This window comes from Apaloderma vittatum, unplaced genomic scaffold (assembly GCF_000703405.1).
Source record: "Apaloderma vittatum isolate BGI_N311 unplaced genomic scaffold, ASM70340v1 scaffold25354, whole genome shotgun sequence".
Classification (NCBI taxonomy): domain Eukaryota; kingdom Metazoa; phylum Chordata; class Aves; order Trogoniformes; family Trogonidae; genus Apaloderma; species Apaloderma vittatum.
Genome location: NW_009714720.1, coordinates 1 through 19,337, shown reverse-complemented (window position 1 = coordinate 19,337; position 19,337 = coordinate 1). Strand labels below are relative to the sequence as shown.

The 19,337-nt window shown below is 45.9% G+C and overlaps 1 protein-coding gene across 1 annotated transcript; it reads left to right on the top strand.

The window, feature by feature from the left end:
- Positions 1 to 3: 3 nt before the first annotated feature.
- Positions 4 to 17,366, top strand: LOC104268720 (DNA topoisomerase 2-alpha; the record flags this gene model as incomplete). Its single annotated transcript, XM_009868879.1, has 34 exons — positions 4 to 108; positions 220 to 310; positions 708 to 771; positions 1,262 to 1,407; positions 1,764 to 1,861; positions 2,179 to 2,391; positions 2,592 to 2,765; positions 2,956 to 3,057; positions 3,525 to 3,662; positions 3,828 to 3,966; positions 4,260 to 4,417; positions 4,855 to 4,980; positions 5,450 to 5,560; positions 5,651 to 5,756; positions 6,371 to 6,480; positions 7,206 to 7,298; positions 7,780 to 7,894; positions 8,204 to 8,325; positions 8,891 to 9,039; positions 9,246 to 9,477; positions 9,608 to 9,742; positions 9,870 to 10,070; positions 10,611 to 10,806; positions 12,075 to 12,166; positions 12,744 to 12,890; positions 12,990 to 13,077; positions 13,297 to 13,490; positions 14,131 to 14,236; positions 14,534 to 14,674; positions 14,901 to 15,045; positions 15,184 to 15,245; positions 15,572 to 15,691; positions 16,763 to 16,983; positions 17,217 to 17,366. Coding segments are annotated over 34 exons (4,590 nt in total), but the record flags the coding sequence as incomplete, so codon positions are not given.
- Between the last annotated feature and the right edge of the window lie 1,971 nt (positions 17,367 to 19,337).

Below are 19,337 nucleotides of genomic sequence, written 5' to 3'. Positions count from 1 at the left end.
GCCAAGAAGCAGCTCTCGGTGGAACACATCTACCAGAAGAAGACGCAGCTGGAGCACATCCTGCTCCGGCCCGACACCTACATCGGCTCCGTGGAGACAGTCACCCAGGTACGGGGCGAGGGGGAGCGGGAAACCCTCGACATCTGTTTCTGAAGCACAAAACATCTGTTTTGCAAACGGGTGTCAGGACTTGGCGTGTTCCCTCTGCCTCCTTTTCAGCAAATGTGGGTGTTTGATGAGGACGTGGGCCTGAACTGCAGAGACGTGACCTTTGTGCCTGGCCTCTACAAAATCTTCGACGAGATCCTGGGTAAGGTGTGCCTGCTGCCTCCACCGATCGCGGCTTATTAATGTTTAAGAAAGCCCAACCAGGCGTAAGAACTTACAAACGCGCCTGTCTCTCGTTGACCGAGTAATTCCTGTTGCACAATTCCATGGATGGTGTTTGCAGAGTACGAGGCTTGTTCATTGTGCTTGGAAATATTGGAAACTGATGTCCTCCCCATTAGCACTCTATTACAAAACCAGTTCCATTCAGGCCAAAATTCTTCCTTTTGCGGTAACTCGTAGTACTCACCTTTGTAACTTGCAAAATGTTTGTGCACCAAGATTATTGTTAGTGATGTTGTATTGAATTTTTGCTTAAGACAGTTTAACAGCTTTGTCTTGCCTGAGAGTGACGTATAACAATAATCTTTCCCTTCTAGTCAATGCTGCAGACAACAAGCAGAGGGATAAAAGCATGTCGTGCATTAAAGTCACAATTGATGTGTAAGTTCTATTTCCTTGTCGCTCACTGCCTGCCCAACTCGAGCATGTTTGATTTTGTCCCTCGGATGCTGCCGTGCTGAGCTGGTGCGGTGCTGGTGGGCTCTGCAAGGCGGCAGATCCAGGCTAGACCCAGCAAAAGCCTTTTTCTCTGCTTAGTCCCTCGGTCTCTTATGGAGTGCTGACTTGTGAAGGATTGCCCTTTCGTTGTCATTTTTGTTGTGGCCATTTGCCTCTTTTCTTCATCTCCGCGTTTTGACTCGGTCACTGAGCGCAGGCAGAGGATTTTTATGGGTGGTGGTCTGTTTCCTAGGCGGTTCTGCAGACCCAAGAATTTGTGGTTGACTTGTCCCCCCTCTGCTGGCTGTTCCTGCAGTTGCTGAACAGAGATTTGGTGGTGATGAAATGGTGGCCTTTCCCGAGAGCTTTTGCATATACAGCTCAGTCGTTTGCAGCCTTCAAAACACACATTCGTTTCTTTTTTTCCCCCTAGAGAGAATAACACAATCAGCGTATGGAACAACGGGAGAGGTATTCCAGTTGTTGAACACAAAGTGGAGAAGGTCTATGTGCCTGCCCTTATCTTTGGACAGCTACTCACGTCCAGCAACTACGATGACAACGAAAAGAAAGTCACAGGTAGGGAAGGTTCTCAAATACACACTGATATTTCTGAGCAGCCTGGTTGGTTTGAATGTGTGACCCGAACAAAAAGGAGAGGTAAGGGGGTACTTGATGCACATGAAAACAGTGCTCCGAGTCGGTCAGAAGTCTCTATTTTCCAGTAATAGCAGGCAGAATGGGAAAAATTCTCTTTGAATGCTAATCCTGATTAAATATGGGTTGGTAGTCACATCCTGAGTTCGTAGGATTTTGTCACTTATTGACAGTCGTGCTTTGACTGTCCTGAAGTGACTGAGCTCCTGTTAGTCTGGAATTCTCTTAGGTGGTTTTGAGCCAAGGTAAGAGCAAATCTGCTTTCTTTCTAATTCCAGGTGGACGAAATGGTTACGGAGCCAAACTGTGCAACATATTTAGCAAAAAATTTACTGTGGAAACTGCATGTAGGGAATACAAAAAGTTATTCAAGCAGGTATGAACGCTTCTCATTTCAGTAAGATTATACCTGAGATTTTTAAATAAGACCCTAAGCTTTTGTTCCAAAAATCTAGGTGTAATTTGCATTCAGCACAACGTAAATAAATTTGGCCCACGGTTACTGTACCACAAACTACGATTGAAATGAATAATGAAATGAGCAGACATAATCAGAATCTGAATCTTAACCAATTTTTTTTTTTTTTAATTTGAAAGCATTTAAAACTCGTAAATCAGCTTATTGCTTTCAAAAACTGAGCTAGTTGCTCGTGTGTGTTAGACCTGCAACTGATAAAAACCTCCTTTTCCCAGACCTGGACAGACAACATGGGAAAGGCCGGTGAAATGAAGCTGAAACATTTTGATGGAGAAGATTACACGTGTGTCACTTTCCAACCTGATCTGTCAAAATTCAAAATGACAGTTCTCGATAAAGACATTGTAGCACTAATGTCTCGAAGAGCCTATGATGTTGCTGGATCCACAAAGGGTGTCAGAGTTTTCCTGAACGGACAGAGGCTGCCTGTAAGTGAGCATTTAAAAGAAATGGTAACCCCTGAATTTCTCATGTCATGTAAACAGCGCAATTTTGTTGAAGCAACGTATGTCGTAGCGCATAGTAAAGAGAAAATTTGCCCGAGTGATTTCTCTACCCACTTTTCAACAGGATTTAAGTGTTTAGAGGAGCTGTTCTGAATGACTTGTCTGCTTCCACCCACGTGCAGGTGAACGGATTCCGCAGTTATGTGGACCTTTATCTGAAGGACAAAGTAGATGAAACCGGTAACGCGCTTAAGATTATCCACGAGGAAGTAAATCCTCGGTGGGAAGTGTGTTTGACTTTAAGTGAAAAAGGCTTCCAGCAAGTTAGCTTCGTCAACAGTATTGCCACTACAAAGGTAACTCTTTGCTAGTTTGGTCAAGCTCATGCTGTGTTCTTCATCATTAATATTCTTGGCTATTTTCAAATGTGTATGCGTCAGTGAAAAAACTACTTAATTGCTTAATGTTGCAAAGACGATTTGTAAAGTTTTAAATAGATGCAAAGACTTTTTTTCAATGGAGTCACCACCAGGTCTTTTCCGGTAGGGTGGCAGGCACGTTGATTATGTAGCTGACCAACTCGTGACTAAAATTATTGATGTTGTGAAAAAGAAGAACAAGAATGGAGTTGGAGTGAAGCCTTTTCAGGTACGACATCAGAACTTTCGCAGTGAGAAATGCCGCTCTTGCGTTATTGCAAATTTTAGCTGCAGCTTAGTGCATTTCTACATTAATTAGATCTACGTATTTCCATTGTAGAGACAATATATCCCGAGTTGCTGACTATAGAAGTCTCATATTGTCAAGTTTAAGCCAATTAACAATCTTTTCTTAGTCTGGCTGATGTACGTTGTAATCAGAGCACTACCCGTCAGTGTGGATGCCCTGAAACCCCGTATCTGTTAGATAATACCTGTTTAGTCTGAGAGCTGCCCGTTCCTTGATGTCCCAAATCATAGAACATTGTTCACGTCCTAAATTCCTGAACATCTAGGAAAATTCAGAGGGATAATGCTTTTTTTCCTCACTGCGATTCTGACAGCAAATGTCCGAACGCGCGGCCGTTACCGAGACGAGCCTGTACAACGTGTGGCACTCGCTGTGTTTCACTTTAGGTGAAGAACCACATGTGGATTTTCGTGAACGCCTTAATTGAAAACCCAACCTTTGACTCTCAGACGAAGGAGAACATGACTCTGCAGGCAAAGAACTTTGGCTCAACCTGTAAACTGAGTGAAAAATTCATTAAGGGCGTAAGTATCGATGTACGCGGACGATCAAGGTGTCTGTAAAGCTGCTGCTTGTGTTCCGTGTGGCAGACAGATGCTTCTGAAGTCATGTCATGAACTAAAGGAAAAGTCTGTAACTTAGAATTCTGCCATTGTTAAGGCTTTTCCTACAATTTTTTTGCATTGCAGGCAGTTGGCTGTGGCATTGTTGAAAGTATCCTAAACTGGGTAAAATTTAAAGCTCAGAGCCAGCTGAATAAGAAGTGTTCGGCCGTGAAACACACCAAGATTAAGGGTGTTCCTAAGCTGGATGACGCCAATGATGCTGGTAAGTGTTTTACATCCTGTGCACCCCTCCATTCAGAAACAGTTAAACCTTGTTCATTAGATAAACGTGAAAGAATTGGTTCCTAAGGAAAAAAGAGAAAACATGTAATTGTAGCTTATCCCTGCTTTACAGTCCTGTTTACTCTGTTTATCCCCATTCGCTATGTGCAGCACAACAAAACCTGAGTGTGTAATGTGCTAGATATGTATTCTCATTCAGTTTGTGAGGGTGCAGGCTTTGATTTCACTTCTTAATTAGAAAACTGACTTGAATTCATTTATTTATTTATTTAGGCAGCAAGAATTCTCTAGATTGTACACTTATCCTGACTGAGGGCGACTCGGCCAAAACACTGGCTGTGTCTGGCCTAGGAGTAGTTGGTCGAGACAAATACGGAGTATTTCCCCTTCGTGGCAAAATACTCAACGTCAGGGAAGCTTCTCATAAGCAGGTTGGTTGGAAAATCATAGTCTCCACATCGGAAGGGGCGGTGTGCTGGGTGTAATGTGATTTATTTTTAGTTCTTTTTTTAACCGAGCCGGTAGAGCTGAACACCTGGAGCACTGTAACCCCCAGGAGTAGCATCTCCGACACCCTGGCATAGTCTCATCCTCAGCCTGCCTTGCTGGTTAAACGGGAATATTGATTAGTCCTGTTCGGTGTTTTGCCTGAAGGGATAGTGCCTGTGTTGTGGACTAGAAAATGCTTGGAATGATCTAGAATAATTTAAGCGTTACACTTCCATTTTAAAACGATACGTTTGTGAGCAGCAAAGCAGCACTGACAAGACAAAGCTCAGTCCCTCATTCAGGGACAATTTTAGCCTTTTTTTTAAGCTACGTTTTTAAGTGTGAAAGGCAAGTTTTGATTCCATGTGATCTTTTGCAGATTATGGAGAACGCTGAAATCAACAACATCATCAAGATTGTGGGTCTGCAATATAAAAAGAACTATGAAGATGAAGAATCTTTAAAGAGTCTTCGCTACGGGAAGATTATGATTATGACAGATCAGGTGAGATTCACTACAACTGAAAACTGAGAGAGTAAAAAAAAAGAACACTTGAACACAGAGGAAAGAAGAAAATGCCACCTTTCTCCTAGTGCCACTGTTCACCTAAATTCTCTGTTTCTTTTTATCATCTCTATTTTAGTGGGTCATAATGTCTTTCTCAGCCACAAAACAAAACAGATAAAGTAGAGGGGGGAGTAGCATCACCAAATAGCCAAATGCTGGCTTTCCAGTCTGCTGACTCAAGGTCCTTGACCCGTCCTTGATACCTTTTTTCACCAGGAGTGTGCCTTTTCTGTTTCTCTTCATTTTCAGTAGTTAGAGAACACTTGGTCACCTTTTCAGAAAGTTAATAGGATCAGTTAACTGCAGTTATGGAGTCATTTGCTGTTAAGCTAACAATTGTCGATTTATCATATCCCTGATAAAATATGTCTTTTTCTTACTTTTTCTTTTTTTCTTTTCAAATCAGGATCAAGACGGATCGCATATCAAAGGTTTGCTGATTAACTTCATCCATCACAACTGGCCATCTCTTCTAAGACACAACTTTTTGGAGGAATTTATTACTCCCATCATAAAAGTAAGGACTGAGCAGATGGTGAGCTGAAGGAGGACGGATCCATGGGTCCAAACCGGCCTCGTTTCACAATTAAATGTTTCTTCATTGTAGGCTTCTAAAAACAAAGAAGAAATCGCATTCTACAGCATTCCTGAATTTGAAGAATGGAAGAACAGTACACACAACCACAATTCATGGAAGATCAAGTACTATAAAGGTTTGTAGAAAACTGATTTACGATTAAATTCAGTTAGTGCTGCTTCTGCACAAAGGAGTTTGGACTGGGCGTCCTTCTGAGATATCCTGATTACAAATACACACGGCATTAAAATATAAAAGTAAGGAAACACTAACCTCTGACCAGATAAAAGCTCAATAACATCTCTCCAAATGGAGCTACAATACTGTAGGTAACCATTCTTTCAGCCCCCTTAGGCAGTTATGCAGAATTTTACGTGGTATTTGCCATGGCACAGCCCTTGTGTACTGCTCACTTGCTCCAGAATTGCTTAACGCCAGTAAGAAAGGTGCCAACGGCAGAGCAAGGTCTGGGTGATGAGGAATCCTTGCCAATCCGCAGTTAATTGTTTCGGATATCTACGGGAGTTCACAGACAAAATCCAGAAGTACAACAGGCAACTGCCCGCTTCTCTGCAATTCTTGTGATTTTTTGGGACACCTGACATCTCGTTCCCAAGTTTTCAGCAAGGTGTCTTCCTGCCGTGCATTTGTTCGGTGTGTCACAGAAGCTAGGCACAGCAAATGTTTCTTTGAACTGCGAGTTAGTTTAAGCAAGAAGTTATCAGGATTAAGCGAGTTCCATCTCTGCAGGTTTGGGTACCAGCACATCGAAGGAGGCTAAAGAATACTTTGCAGATATGGCAAAACATCGAATTGGCTTCAAATATTCGGGGCCTGAAGATGATGCTGCGATCACCCTGGTAACTAGCACTTCATTTAATTGCTGACTTACTACTTTTGGGATGGTACTGCTTAGAGTGCCGGGTATTTTCTCTTAAAATGCTCTTAGAGGCCTTTGGGCTTGAGACAACCTCTTTGTTACCAAGGCTACAGCTTTAGTCTAACCAGCAGAAGCAAATCTGCCCACAGACCTCGGGCCAAGAGTACCCTTTTAATGATGGCTTTTAAACATAGCTTGGAACAAACTTGCCGCTACAACCCAATTGACATTTTCAGACACAATAGTAAATATTCCTCTAACTTTTTTTCGGCATGTTCTGCTGCAGTTTTCTCCAAATCAGACGTTCCTTTTCTCCCCCAGATTTTCTTCTTGCCAAATGTTTCACCGGTGAACCTTCTTCACTAACTCTTAAGTACTCTGAGCTGTTAGGCAATGCCAGAAAAAACAAAGGTTTACCCAGAATATTCATTTCCCCCCAAATCTGCTTTAGTTTTCCATTTTTTTGTTAAAAATCCGTGCATTTAAGCCAAACTGCCCTGGCTCCTACAGACTGGAAATTATGCTCGTAGTACATTTAGCTACAAGAAGCTTTTATTGCGCTTCGTGGGCTGCTAAGTCAGCCTGTTTAGGATGTTGTTCTCCTGGGTAAACTCTTCCTGCGTGCTTTCTTTTTAACTCGAGTGATCCTACAGGGCACCACAGACTGTTCTAGAATCGAGTCACGTTTCATTTTGTGGTCCGCAGGCCTTTAGCAGGAAGAAAATAGAAGAGCGAAAGGAGTGGCTGACTAATTTCATGGAGGATAGAAGACAACGGAAGCTGCACGGTCTGCCAGAGGTAAAAGGTTTTGCACACATGAAGGGAACTAGTTTTCCCCTCCCTCCCTCCCTGGGGCTGTTCTTGGCTCTGGTCTGGCCGCACACGGCTCAGACGCCGCTGCGAGTCGGTCACCGGATTACGAGATGGTTGAAACGCTTCGGGGTTTTGCAGAGCAGCTGTTCCTCTCATCTTATCAGCGGTCACCTCGTTGTCAGTTGTCCAACAGTTCGTTTCATTTTTAAGTCTTATCTTTCAAATTGCTTTATCGATGGGGAAATGACAACTCGGGCAGGACTGCACAAAGACTTTATTTCTCAGAAAATGGGCCTGCGTCCTGGGAAGTGATGTTTTGCTTTGCCATGCAAAGGGGACCGGCACGTGAGCTGTGTTTAGCTAGTCTTAAAAGCCACTTCCATTTCAGTGGAACTAGTCAAGCACGAGCTAAGAATCAAATTAGATCTCGTTAAAATTAAGGCAATCTCCCCCCTGTTTTTCTTAGGAATACCTATATGGGAAAAACACTAATTACCTGACATACAACGACTTCATCAACAAGGAGTTAGTGCTGTTCTCAAACTCAGATAATGAAAGATCAATCCCGTCGCTGGTTGATGGTAAGTTAGTTCAAGATAGTGGCTCTGCACAGTGCGTTCTGACAACGTCATAAATGGCTGTTTGTACACAGTCAGAACCAGGGAACCTGCTGAGTTTTCAGGGTCAGTTTTCTGAAGTCCGTTTTCTGCTGTCCAAGTGGTTTAGTCTTTGGATTAAGTATCTTGTCCAGTTTGTAGTGTGTTATTGAAAAAACCTTACTCTCCTGGTATCGAATCTTTAGGTTGATAAGTAGTTCTTAGTCTCTAGAGAGAAGGAACTGAGTGAGACATTGTACATTCTAATCAAAAGGTGGTTTTGTTTTTATACAGGTTTGAAGCCAGGTCAAAGAAAAGTTCTTTTCACGTGTTTCAAGCGAAATGATAAGCGGGAGGTGAAGGTAGCTCAGCTGGCTGGTTCTGTAGCTGAGATGTCCTCATACCATCACGGTGAGGTAAGAACCTGGCCTGGTTGTGCAAAATGCTTTTTAAGTGAAAGGCAAGAAAGCCCTTGCGTTGACTTTGGCGGTTAAGATGCCTCTAAAGCTGAATTAGATGTGTGAGTATAAACACCAAAGTGAAGGGGCTGTATGTCCGATACTGATACTTCAGTAGGAATTTGATGGTCAACCTGCCTATCCTCCCTGGACTTGATGGGAGTGTGTTTAATTCAAAAAGCAGAGGAGGAAAGAGCTTGCCTCGTCTGTGATAGGTGTAAGCTTTCTGCCTAGGTAAGGACAAGTTGACCACTAGAACAAGTTTCTCTTGGGAGACTGATAGAATCTTTCACCGAGGGTTTCAAGAGCGAGTAGACAGCAACATATGGTGGGTCACCCAAATAGCTCTCGGCATCCACACTAGAGGGTCTTGGGATGCATTTCCAGGAGAGTTTTCTCTGATGTTTGATTAGTTGAGTTTATCCTTTATGTCATTTCTGTTCTTGGTGTGAATTTTGCCTTTAATGTTGTGCATCCAGTGAAGAATTCTGCATTTTTAGCTTTAAACCTTCCTTTGTTGCAGGCATCGCTGATGATGACTATTATTAACTTAGCTCAGAACTTTGTGGGCAGTAACAACCTCAACTTGCTGCAGCCTATTGGTCAGTTCGGCACCAGGCTGCACGGTGGGAAGGACTCTGCCAGCCCTCGATACATCTTCACCATGCTCAGGTCAGCGCTGAAGATTTCTTGCTGCCTTAAATATCCTTGGCATGTTACAGGACTCAATCTGACAGCATTTAAAATGAAAAATGAATGTACTGTTTCCCTTTAGAACCCTTGGGCTCCTTCCGTACTCGAAATAGCAACAACTGAAGTGGATGCTAGATACAGATATGTAACGAGAGTTTGGGCTTGTGTTCTCTTTTCCATTTTAGCCCCCTGGCACGGTTGGTGTTCCCACCGATGGACGACAGCATCCTGAAGTTCCTGTATGACGACAACCAGCGCGTGGAGCCCGAGTGGTACATGCCCATCATCCCCATGGTGCTCATAAATGGGGCAGAAGGGATCGGTACTGGCTGGTCCTGTAAGATCCCCAACTTTGACATCAGGGAAGTTGTGAATAACATCCGTCGGCTGATGGAAGGAGAAGAGCCCTTGCCCATGGTAAGTAAGTGCTTAAAAAACAGCTTCTTGCTCGTTAGCTAGTTCAGCACGTATCAGAGCATTTCAGGCAAGTATTTAAAAAACCAGAAGCATCAACACGATGCTGAATCGGATGTTCTTTTCTGCTTAGCTTCCTAGTTACAAGAATTTCAATGGCACCATAGATGAGCTGGGAGCTAATCAGTACGTGATAAGTGGTGAAGTGTCTATCCTTGATTCCACAACCATCGAGATCACTGAGCTGCCGGTCAGAACGTGGACACAGGTAATAAACAGCGGATTTGCCCTGGGGACACGCTGTGCTTTGCCCTGCAGAGCAAAAAGGGGTCAGTGGGTTTTGGAGCTTTTTATCTCCATGGAAGACATGGGCCTGACTTTGATTCTTTTCTCAGACTTACAAAGAGCAAGTTCTGGAGCCGATGTTAAATGGGACCGAGAAGGCCCCCCCGCTCATCACAGACTACAAGGAATATCACACGGACACGACAGTGAGGTTTATAGTGAAGATGACCGAAGACAAACTAGCAGAAGCTGAAGCAATGGGGCTGCACAAGGTCTTCAAACTCCAAACAAGTTTAACATGCAACTCCATGGTACGTAATCTCGCTGAAGAAATTTCTTCGTTTCACTCAGGCTGCGTGGACAGCTGCAGCCGCGGCATCTAACAAAAATACTCTTTTACAGGAATGTATTCATTTTGATTTTTCTGCTGTTGCTGGTTTTAAATCAGCTTTCCAAATATACTTCAAAAGGTCAAGAGACTGGCCTGGGAATGGGCCCCAGGGATGTGGTTTGCCTAGAGGAGTCAAAGTGATCTGAAACCCCAGTTCAGAGACCTTTGTTGTGACACTGAGTGGCTGGTCCTGACAAGGTGTGAAGCTGGATGCAAGATGTTTACCCTACAGATAAGATTCAAGTGACCTTAACCCTGCTGTGTCTCTCCAAGAGCTTTGAAATTCTTAAAATTTGCCTCTGCTGCTGTGCTTGCAGGCTGAAGTGATTTCTAAAACAACGCTAAGGTTTTAGAATTTCTTGGCTAATCCAACTGTGATACCCCACCTGTGCTATAGGGGGTTTTCAGCGGGTTTGGGAATCAAGTTTTATCATGGTAATGCCTCTCTTCTTTCATCTAGGTTCTTTTTGACCACGTGGGCTTTCTCAAGAAGTACGACTCTCCTCAGGATATTCTTAAAGAGTTCTTTGAACTCAGGCTCCGATATTACAATTTGAGAAAAGAATGGCTTATTGGAATGCTGGGTGCCGAGTCTGCAAAACTGAGCAACCAGGCGCGTTTCATCCTGGAGAAAATAGACGGCAAAATTGTGATCGGTACGTCTTGCTCTTGGTTACGTGGGTTGTGGCACTGGGAGAAGAACTAGGTGCTCCCTTGAGCCCTGTCAGCACCTCCTCAGCCCCAGACTGGCTCTTAACAAACTACACCAGAGCTTATCTTTCTGTTCCAGTAACACACAAGAGGAAAATTCTTCACGGAGTATCCTTGGTCTATAGAGCACGATGCACATATTAAAGCAGGATACTACAGCTTTCCTACTGCGTGTTGGATGCTATTCTGAGAGTAGGAATGTTTTTCTGTAGTTTAGCAATAATTCCTGTCTAGTTCTGACTTGGTAGGAATTAGAGTTAAGTACTGGTGGGGCTAGGAAGCGGCAGTGGTTTTGTTGAAAGGCAGACCTCTTCAGAACCCATATCTCTCCGTCTTATCTTTGTGACCCTCTACAAAAACATTCCAAACCATGCTCTCAGTGGATTGGGGTTTCAAACTCAGAAGACGCTCAAGTTAGCAGCATCTGAGAATCATGAGCTAGAAGAAGAAACAGATCTTTGTTCCCAGCATTCAAATTGTTCAATCCACTTTTCCACCTCAGCCTAAAAAGCAGCCTGTGTTTCGCTCGCCTTCATGGAGGATGCTGCTAGACCAAGGGTCATAAGATGCTTTGTGGTTTGCGCCCGATAATCCCAACAGCCTGTGTCTGTTTGACTGGACTCCAGAAGAGAAATAATTCCCTTGAAACGCAGTTTCTTGGGTTTTTGTGATAAGTAGTTCCAAGGCTGGCAGAGCTGGTTTCATTTGTGTTTGTGTCTCACAGTTGATTGCTTCTGATATTGTAAAAAGCAACAAATTCCAGCTGAAGCATTTCCATCAGTCGGGGCACTTACAGCATCGATTTCCCAGGTGACATCTAGTGAGATACAAGCTGTACCAAAAGGTTTTTTTCCTCCATCTGCCTGCCCGCTATCCTAAAACCTTTTTGATTCCATCACGCCTTTTCTTTTCCAAGTCAAAAAACCATGTAGGGCAGGGAAAATGCGTACATGGAAATGAAGAATAAAAATGTTTACAGTCCTCTGGCAGGAGTTCCTGACAGGTACAGGAGCAATGCTGACCTGTAGTAGGAACTTTTTAGGTGTTACTTCAGGCTCTTCTGCATGTCCCAGCTCTGAGGAGCAAAAGCTGCTTAAGAGCCCAGTAGGATGCTGAGCTGCTAGAACCTTGAGACCCAAAATTTAAAGCTCATAGGACTTTCCTAACAGCGTTTGGTACTGGTCACTGACAACGCTGCAATGTCTGTTTGCAGAAAACAAACCCAAGAAAGAGCTGATCCAAGTTCTTGTCCAGAGAGGGTATGAATCGGATCCAGTGAAGGCTTGGAAGGAATCGCAAAACAAGGTAATAAATGCTTCAGCCACCTTCTCCAAATAGATCCCAGCTGGCCCCTGTCTCTGAAACTTTCTGATTCATACAGAGGAGTCCAAGTTCCTTTTCAGTTTGTAGGATCCAAGAGCCTGCGTGTCTGATGTGTCTGTGATAGGAAATGTAGGACAATGAAAAATTCGCTTTCTTGTTCAGAAGGCACCGATTTAAGTCTGTTGGGTCCAGTACTCTCGCCACAGCAATTTCTGCTCTTGCTTAAGGTTTTCCTTCTGCCTGTGGGACACATTAGTGGAAGGGCTGTGGGGAAGATGATGGTTTTAAGTAGCCTGAGGAGAGATCTGGACTATCAAGACAGAGGCCAAACAGAGCTGAGCAAAGGAGATTTGGAGAAGTGTTTGCAGGTGGATTCTTCCATGCAGTAGCAGCTGAGGCTTTATAAGAAGTGTTAACTTTATCCATTTCTGAATTCTAGAAAAGTCTCGGACACCATAGGCACATGGAGCACCTGTGACGCAGTCGGGATCTGATTGGCAGCCCTGCCCTTGTATGTCAGTATATTTGTTGAAAATGTTTGTTTTAAATCCACATTCAGGAGGAGGAGGAGGAGGAGGAGAAGGAAGAGAGTGACAAAGAATCAGCTGCATCTGCTGGACCAGACTTCAACTATCTGCTGAACATGCCCCTTTGGTATCTGACTAAAGAGAAGAAAGATGAGCTCTGTAAGCAGCGAGATAACAAAGTATGTTCCTTCCTTTTCTTATAAAGACGCTGTTGGGGGTTTTTTTTGATGGTGGATTAAATTACGTGTCTAATGATTGTCATCCACATTTCCTTTTAGGAAAAGGAGCTGGAAAACCTGAAGTGCAAGAGTGCCTCTGATCTGTGGAAGGAAGACCTTGCTGTCTTTATTGAAGAACTTGATGTATGTTGATGTTCGGGGCGGGTGACTGACTCCCTTGGGGTCATATCCACCAGCTCTTTATTGGCACTTTTGTCACAACAAGGAAACTAAAAATGATAACTCCTCTGTCTTGTCCTCACCGAGGGCAAGCTTTACTGTGGGGGCTCTGCTGTGCTGGGTTTTTCCAGCACTCACTGGTTTCTTTTGTGTTCTCACGTCACTTTACTCCCACCTCTGCAGGCAGTGGAAGCCAAAGAGAAGCAGGACGAGATGGCAGGGTGTGCTGGGAAACCTCTAAAGGGGAAAGGAGGGAAAACGAAGGTGAAGAAGATGCAGCTGGCAGAGGTAATGCCCTCGCCTCATGGCGTAAGAGTTGTTCCTCGGATAACGGCGGAGATGAAGGCAGAAGCAGAGAAGAAGACTAAAAAGAAAATAAAGGTAAAAAGAAACATTCCAAATCTTTGCATCCTCGTCAATACAGCTGGGAAATTCACCTCTGGAACAGAGTCTGCATTTCCAGCAGAGCTTTCAGCCACTCCGCACTCTTATTGTTCTCGATATGGAGGTGAAGGAGACTTGACTCTCTTTGCAGGGCAAGTTGAAATTATACCATTCAGCCACGTGCAACACAGAGTTAAAATATCCCCTCCCCTGTTTTGACCCACGAGCCGGACATGCTGCTCCTTTCCTACAGATGGTTCCATCTAACGGTTTTTCCAAATAACTTGCACTGTTGTTTTTAACCCACCCTGCTCGCTCCTGCATCCTCCGCACACCCGAGCGCCGTGCCACCGGCTCGCAAAGGCAGGACTGAAGCGCTCACAGGAGCGGGGACAGAGTTCCTGTTTTTGTGTATGTTGGATTTTGTGCTTTAAGCCACCTGATCTGGGGGCAGATCAAGTCTGCTTTGCTTGGCTGTGATCAATTTCACACGCAGTTTGTTTCACAAACTCACATTTCTTGTGTCACTCACTTCCCCACGTCTAACACAAGCAGCTCCTTCGTACTTTACTCCGTGTGTCTCTGCTCACAGTATGAGCTGACTCGCTCTCTGTTTGAAATCTGCTCCTACCTGCAGAGTGAAAAAACTGAATTTGATGAGAATCGAGAAGAAAACACATCAGAAGAGAAAGAGCCTGCAGGCCTTAAGCAGAGATTAGCGCGGAAGCTTAATACTGAGAAAGGTAAATGCTTTCATGTGTTATTCCATCAATGGAAAGTGAGCAGGAGGGTTGTACGTGTGGTTGTCTGACCTCTTCCTGAAGGTGACGAGTAACAGCCAGGATCAGTAGTTTTGGAAAAACCGTGTGAGAGAGAAAATGATGCTGGATAACAGTCAGGCAGGATAGATTACTATTTCTCTTCGATGTTTAAGCCAGATTCCTCTGAATTTAGAATGTGTTTCTGAGTCGAGCTTGAACTGCTGAGCCTGAATACACGTGTGAGCTGGGGGGTTCATCCTGCCTCCTGATATTTTGCAGGTACTAAGAGACAGGCCACTCTACCATTTAAGCCCCTAAAGAAAATGAAGAAACAAAACGTTTGGTCTGACTCAGGGTCTGATTCAGAGTCTGATTTTGAAGCTCTTCCTCAAAGAGAGCGAGTGGTTCGCCAAGCAGCAGGTGAGTGACACCGCAGCTGCGGAAGAGGGCCGGTCTGTGGAGGAGAAAATTGAACGGGCTGTTTAGAGAGCTGCCAGAGCCTGAGATCTCAGATAAAATCATTTCTTAGGAGGCTTATTTATTTTACTGTATGTAACAACTACACATTTGTCCCGTTTGAGCAGATTTTCAGCCAAACTGCATATTGCCAAACGTGTAAAATAATACTTCTGTGTCATTTCATCAGCCAAAGTCAAGGCCATAATCAGTTCGGACTCGGATGCAAATCCCTCGAGCTCAGATGAGTCTGAGTTTCAGATCAGCAGTGAAGGCTGCGCTGAGCTGGATACAGACTCAAAGAAAAAAGCTCCCAAGCCCAGAACTGCTCCGAAGTGAGTATTTCTCCACATAGTCACTGGAAATTTGTGCTTCTAGTGTTAATGCTCTGTAGGAATTAATAGCTCCTTTTCTTGAAGGCACCTATTTAGTGCATCGTAAGTTGAAAAAATACTCGGGGTTTTGTATTCTAGGGAAACCACGGAGAAAGCAGCTAAAGCTCCGAAGCAAAAGCCAGTGCAAAGCACAATCCCTGGTGAGTGCCAGACCTTCTGAACCCTGGTGATTTTCCTAAGACCCCACGAGAGAGCCCCTGGCATTCCCGACCGGTGCTTAGCACCGCCGGAAGCAGACGTGGGTCACAAGACCTTGCAAAGAACCGTTGCTGCGAGAGTACGAGCTGGTTTCTGCACACCAGCCCTTTTGTCTGCTTCTAGCTTGAATTTGTGATTAATCCAGTTTTAATAGTTGTTCTGTTTATAAAGTGGATCGAAATTATTTCCTTCTGCCCCGATGTTTTTAGCCAGAGTAGATAATTTGAATATTTCGGACTAACTTTCTGCTTTCTTTATTCAGCTCAAGTCCAAGATGTTGGCAACGAAAATGTGAGCCAAGCTCCTGCAGCTCCTTCTGTCTCTGTGCCTCGCGGTAAGGCCGTACCTAAGAAGCCCACTGCCGCGAAGAAGGGCAGTGCTGCTAAGGGTAAGGCGAAGTTTAGTACGATCATTTTTAGATAACCGTTATTATTCCTGTGGGAAACAAGTCTGAGTGCTTTTGCCAGGCCCGAGCAACTTAAGGTTTTCATTTCAGAGGAGATCTGAGGTTTGTGGCAAAGGTTGCCTAGCTGTTGTCATTTCTGAAGAAGCCTGTTTCCAAACATATCGTGTTCTAGTTCATCTCAGACATGCTTGGAGGGAGGGAATTTGAGTTTGGGAACAGGAAAAGTGAATGCTTCCTACAGCGCTATGTAATACTTGGCAGAAATAATCCGAGTGGAATTTGTGTCTTGCAGTCAATGTTCCACTTCATGTCTGTTGGGGAGGAAAGCTACTCGGTGGTTGCTGCTCGGGAAGGAGAAAAGCTTCTTTGGGGTAGCTTGATCTATTTAGTGCTAGCTCAACCTCATAAATCTACAACGTTTGACTTGGGGTTTGGTTGGGGTTTTTTTAAACTTAACTGCCCAGAGTCTTTGTCAGACTTTGAAAGCTGTTTTGCATAGTCCATCACTGGCTGGGTTTGAACCCAGCCGTAGGAGAACACGTTGCTTCACAGCAAAACAGCAGCAGTTCCTTCCACTTCTGAGTGAGCAAGGCTGTCACCATTCAGAAAGGGCCTGCTCATTCCAGCTTGACTCTGGGACACGCTGCAAGGTGCTGCTAAAAAAATATCAAACTGGAGGTAAGACAGAACTCCTCAAGTAACTCTTTAGTGTAGATGGCAATTTCTTCCCTGTGCAAAAGTTCGGAAGGTGTGAGATTGGTTGTGCAGCCTTGAGAGTCCAGGACTTTGCCATCTGAAATGGTCTGTGAATTGCTTTGGGTACATGTTAATTGGATCCTCTAAATGCAGTGGAACCAGGGAGATAAACAACCTCAGTTCTAATCCTCTTGGGAAAGGGCAATCCTCGTAGAAAACCGCGCTTCGAAACGAGACGACCCGTGCGCTGACCTCGCGGTGGAGCGCCGAGCCGTGTTTGTGTTGGGAGCGATTCCCAAACTGCGACCGAGCAGAGGGGCAGCAGGACGCGGGTGTAACGGCCGGCTTCTCTTCCAGATCACCAGCCGTCCATCGTGGACATTCTGACCAAGCCAAAGGCTGCGCCCAAACCCAGCAAGGCGGCGCCGAAGGGCCGCTCCCTGGATCCCGAGGCCGAGCCAGCGGGTGGCAAGAAGTCCGGTGTGACCAAGGGCCAAAAAATTGCCAAAAGGCTGCCGAGCTTTTCAGATTCGGATTCAGATTTTGGCCTGAAGCCTTCCAAATCTGTTGCAGCAAAGGTTTGTTTCCCGCCACCGGTTGGAGCCGAGGGGCAGCCCCGGGCCGTGGCTGGAGGGGCAGCGGGGCGAGAAGGGGGGCTGAGGCACACGTGAGTGTCCCAGGTTGTTGATTTGGTCTCGCTGGTCGGAGCAGCCCCCTTCCCCGTGGCACAGCGGGGCGGTTTATGCTAATTGAGTGTTCCTTGATTACACTCAGGCTCATAATTTGCTTCTTGACTGTGCCTCCCCTCCAGAAATCCAAGCTGGAAGACGATGATAGCTTTACCGTCGACTTAGCTGCTTGTTCGGACAGTCCCGTAGCAGCCGTGCCCCACGCCAGGCCTGGGCGTCTCAGAAAGCCTGTCCAGTACGTGGAGGAGTCCGACGAGGATGATACGTTTTGAATTTTCATGAAGATTTTGAATTGCTGGTCCAAGCCGATCTGCGAACTTGCCTTCAGCAGAGCCCTTGACAAGCTCTCACCAAAGAGCAACATCTCAGACTGGGAGATACTTCTCACCTAATTTAAGCTAGCCCGAAAATGTTTGTCGCAAGTGAAGATAGCTCTATTTTTCTTGGTTTAAAATACCCTAGATTTGTTTAAACAGAGACACTCCCCTTTCTCCCGAACACCGGAGCCTGTGCCCAGCTGGTGCTGAGGCCCTTCCCCATCAGCCAGCTGGAGTCTTCTGACACTTTGTGGTCATTTTAATGTTAAAGTAGACTTTAGAACATACCAAATCCTTTTAAATAGATACCTTCGTCTTTAGATACCTTAACAATTAATAAAAGCTCTAAAAGATTTTAACTCCACAACCACAGAGACAGGCGAGGTGTGGACGGTTGGGACTCGGCGCTGGCGTTGCCTCGCTCTTCTGCAGTCCTGTGTGTCCCTGCAGGCCCCTGTTGCTCAACCTCTGCCGCTCTGAGTTTTTAGCCTTTGGTTTTTTTCACTTCAGCTTTAGTAATGGAGGTTTGTGCAGACTTGTCTTCACGCCGTGCTCGGTGTTGGCAGTTTTATCTGCCTGGCTGCCAGGAAACGCCGCGTTCGGCTGGTCGGTTCAGCCCAGAGGTCACCCCCAGGTAAAAGACGCCGCCCGATGCCTTGTGCTGTTGGAGCTGGACGGGCGTCTGTGGTGCTGAGCGAAGGGCAGAGGCAGGGCGGGTGTTCTCCATCCGAGGATCTTTGATCAGCGGGAACTCGCAGGGGAGCCGGCGGGTTGTCCCAGCGCGATGGGAAGCAGCAGGTTCCCCTGTGCTGGAGAAGGATGAGGTGGCTTCTGCCCCACGAGCATGGCCCCTTCATCATCTCCGTCCCCCAGGGTGGTCACCTTCCTGTGCTCGAGTGCCTCGGCAGACACGGGGAACTGTCCCCTTCCCCTTCGAGGTACTTCCCTGGAGTGTTTCTCCAGCCACGTTTTGCTTTTCAGAGCCGTTTCGATAGCGCTACTTCTCGACTGTCTGTGTCTTTTCTGTGTTTTTCTTGTTGTCCTGAGTTTCTGTCCCTTTTAATGTTTGTGTAATAAAAGTGTTTTTACTCATTCTTTCTTCAATAAAAAAAAAGGAGTTGTCCTCAGCTGCCTGTTCCCTCTGTTTTCCCTCACGCCAGAGCCGTGGGTTCTCTTTGTTCACAGCGAGTACTCGAAGCTCTGACTTTCTCAGGAGCAAGAGGCCATCGGCTCCCACCCTCTGCTGCCAAGGCTGGTCTAAATGGGTCATCTCTATTGTCTAACGGCGCTCGTTAGCTCCGAGGTTATTTCCAGCGCTGATTTAGCCAATTTTGGCATTGTTATGGAAATGACCAGTGCAGAGCTTGTGTCCAGCCCTCTGCTCTGTCATCGCACAAACTTAGAGCCGTGGCCTGAGGTTTCTGAATTCCTGCGAAGTGCCCGGTGGGACCCGGTGTCTGCCCCAGGTTCTGCTTCTGCGGCCGCAGGTGAGCGGTGCCTGACATTTCCCACATGCTCGGTGCTCCCTGGCACGAGAGTTTTGTTCCGGAGAGTTCTGGTCTGGTGTTCGCACTGAGCTGCTCTCGGCAGGAGTCACTGCCCGGGGGACGCTGCCTGTCCCCTGGGGCAGGTACATGTGGGGAGCTCACCCTGTGGGCCCCCTGCAGTGGGGTCACTAATGCAGCCCTGCGGGGTGAGCTCTGCTGTCCCGTGTCCCCAGACCTGGATGCTCAGCACCCCGGGGACCCACAGAGCATCGCGCGCAGGGTTGGTGCAGGGCGGCCGTCATGGCTCCTGGGCTGGCATGGGGGGTACAAGGAGGACACAGCTGTGGCACCTCTGGAGCTGGGTGACTGCAGGACCAGTAGGCAAACCCCAATGTCCCCTCCGTCCCCACCAGCCACAGCGGGGCTGTCGGGTGGCGCC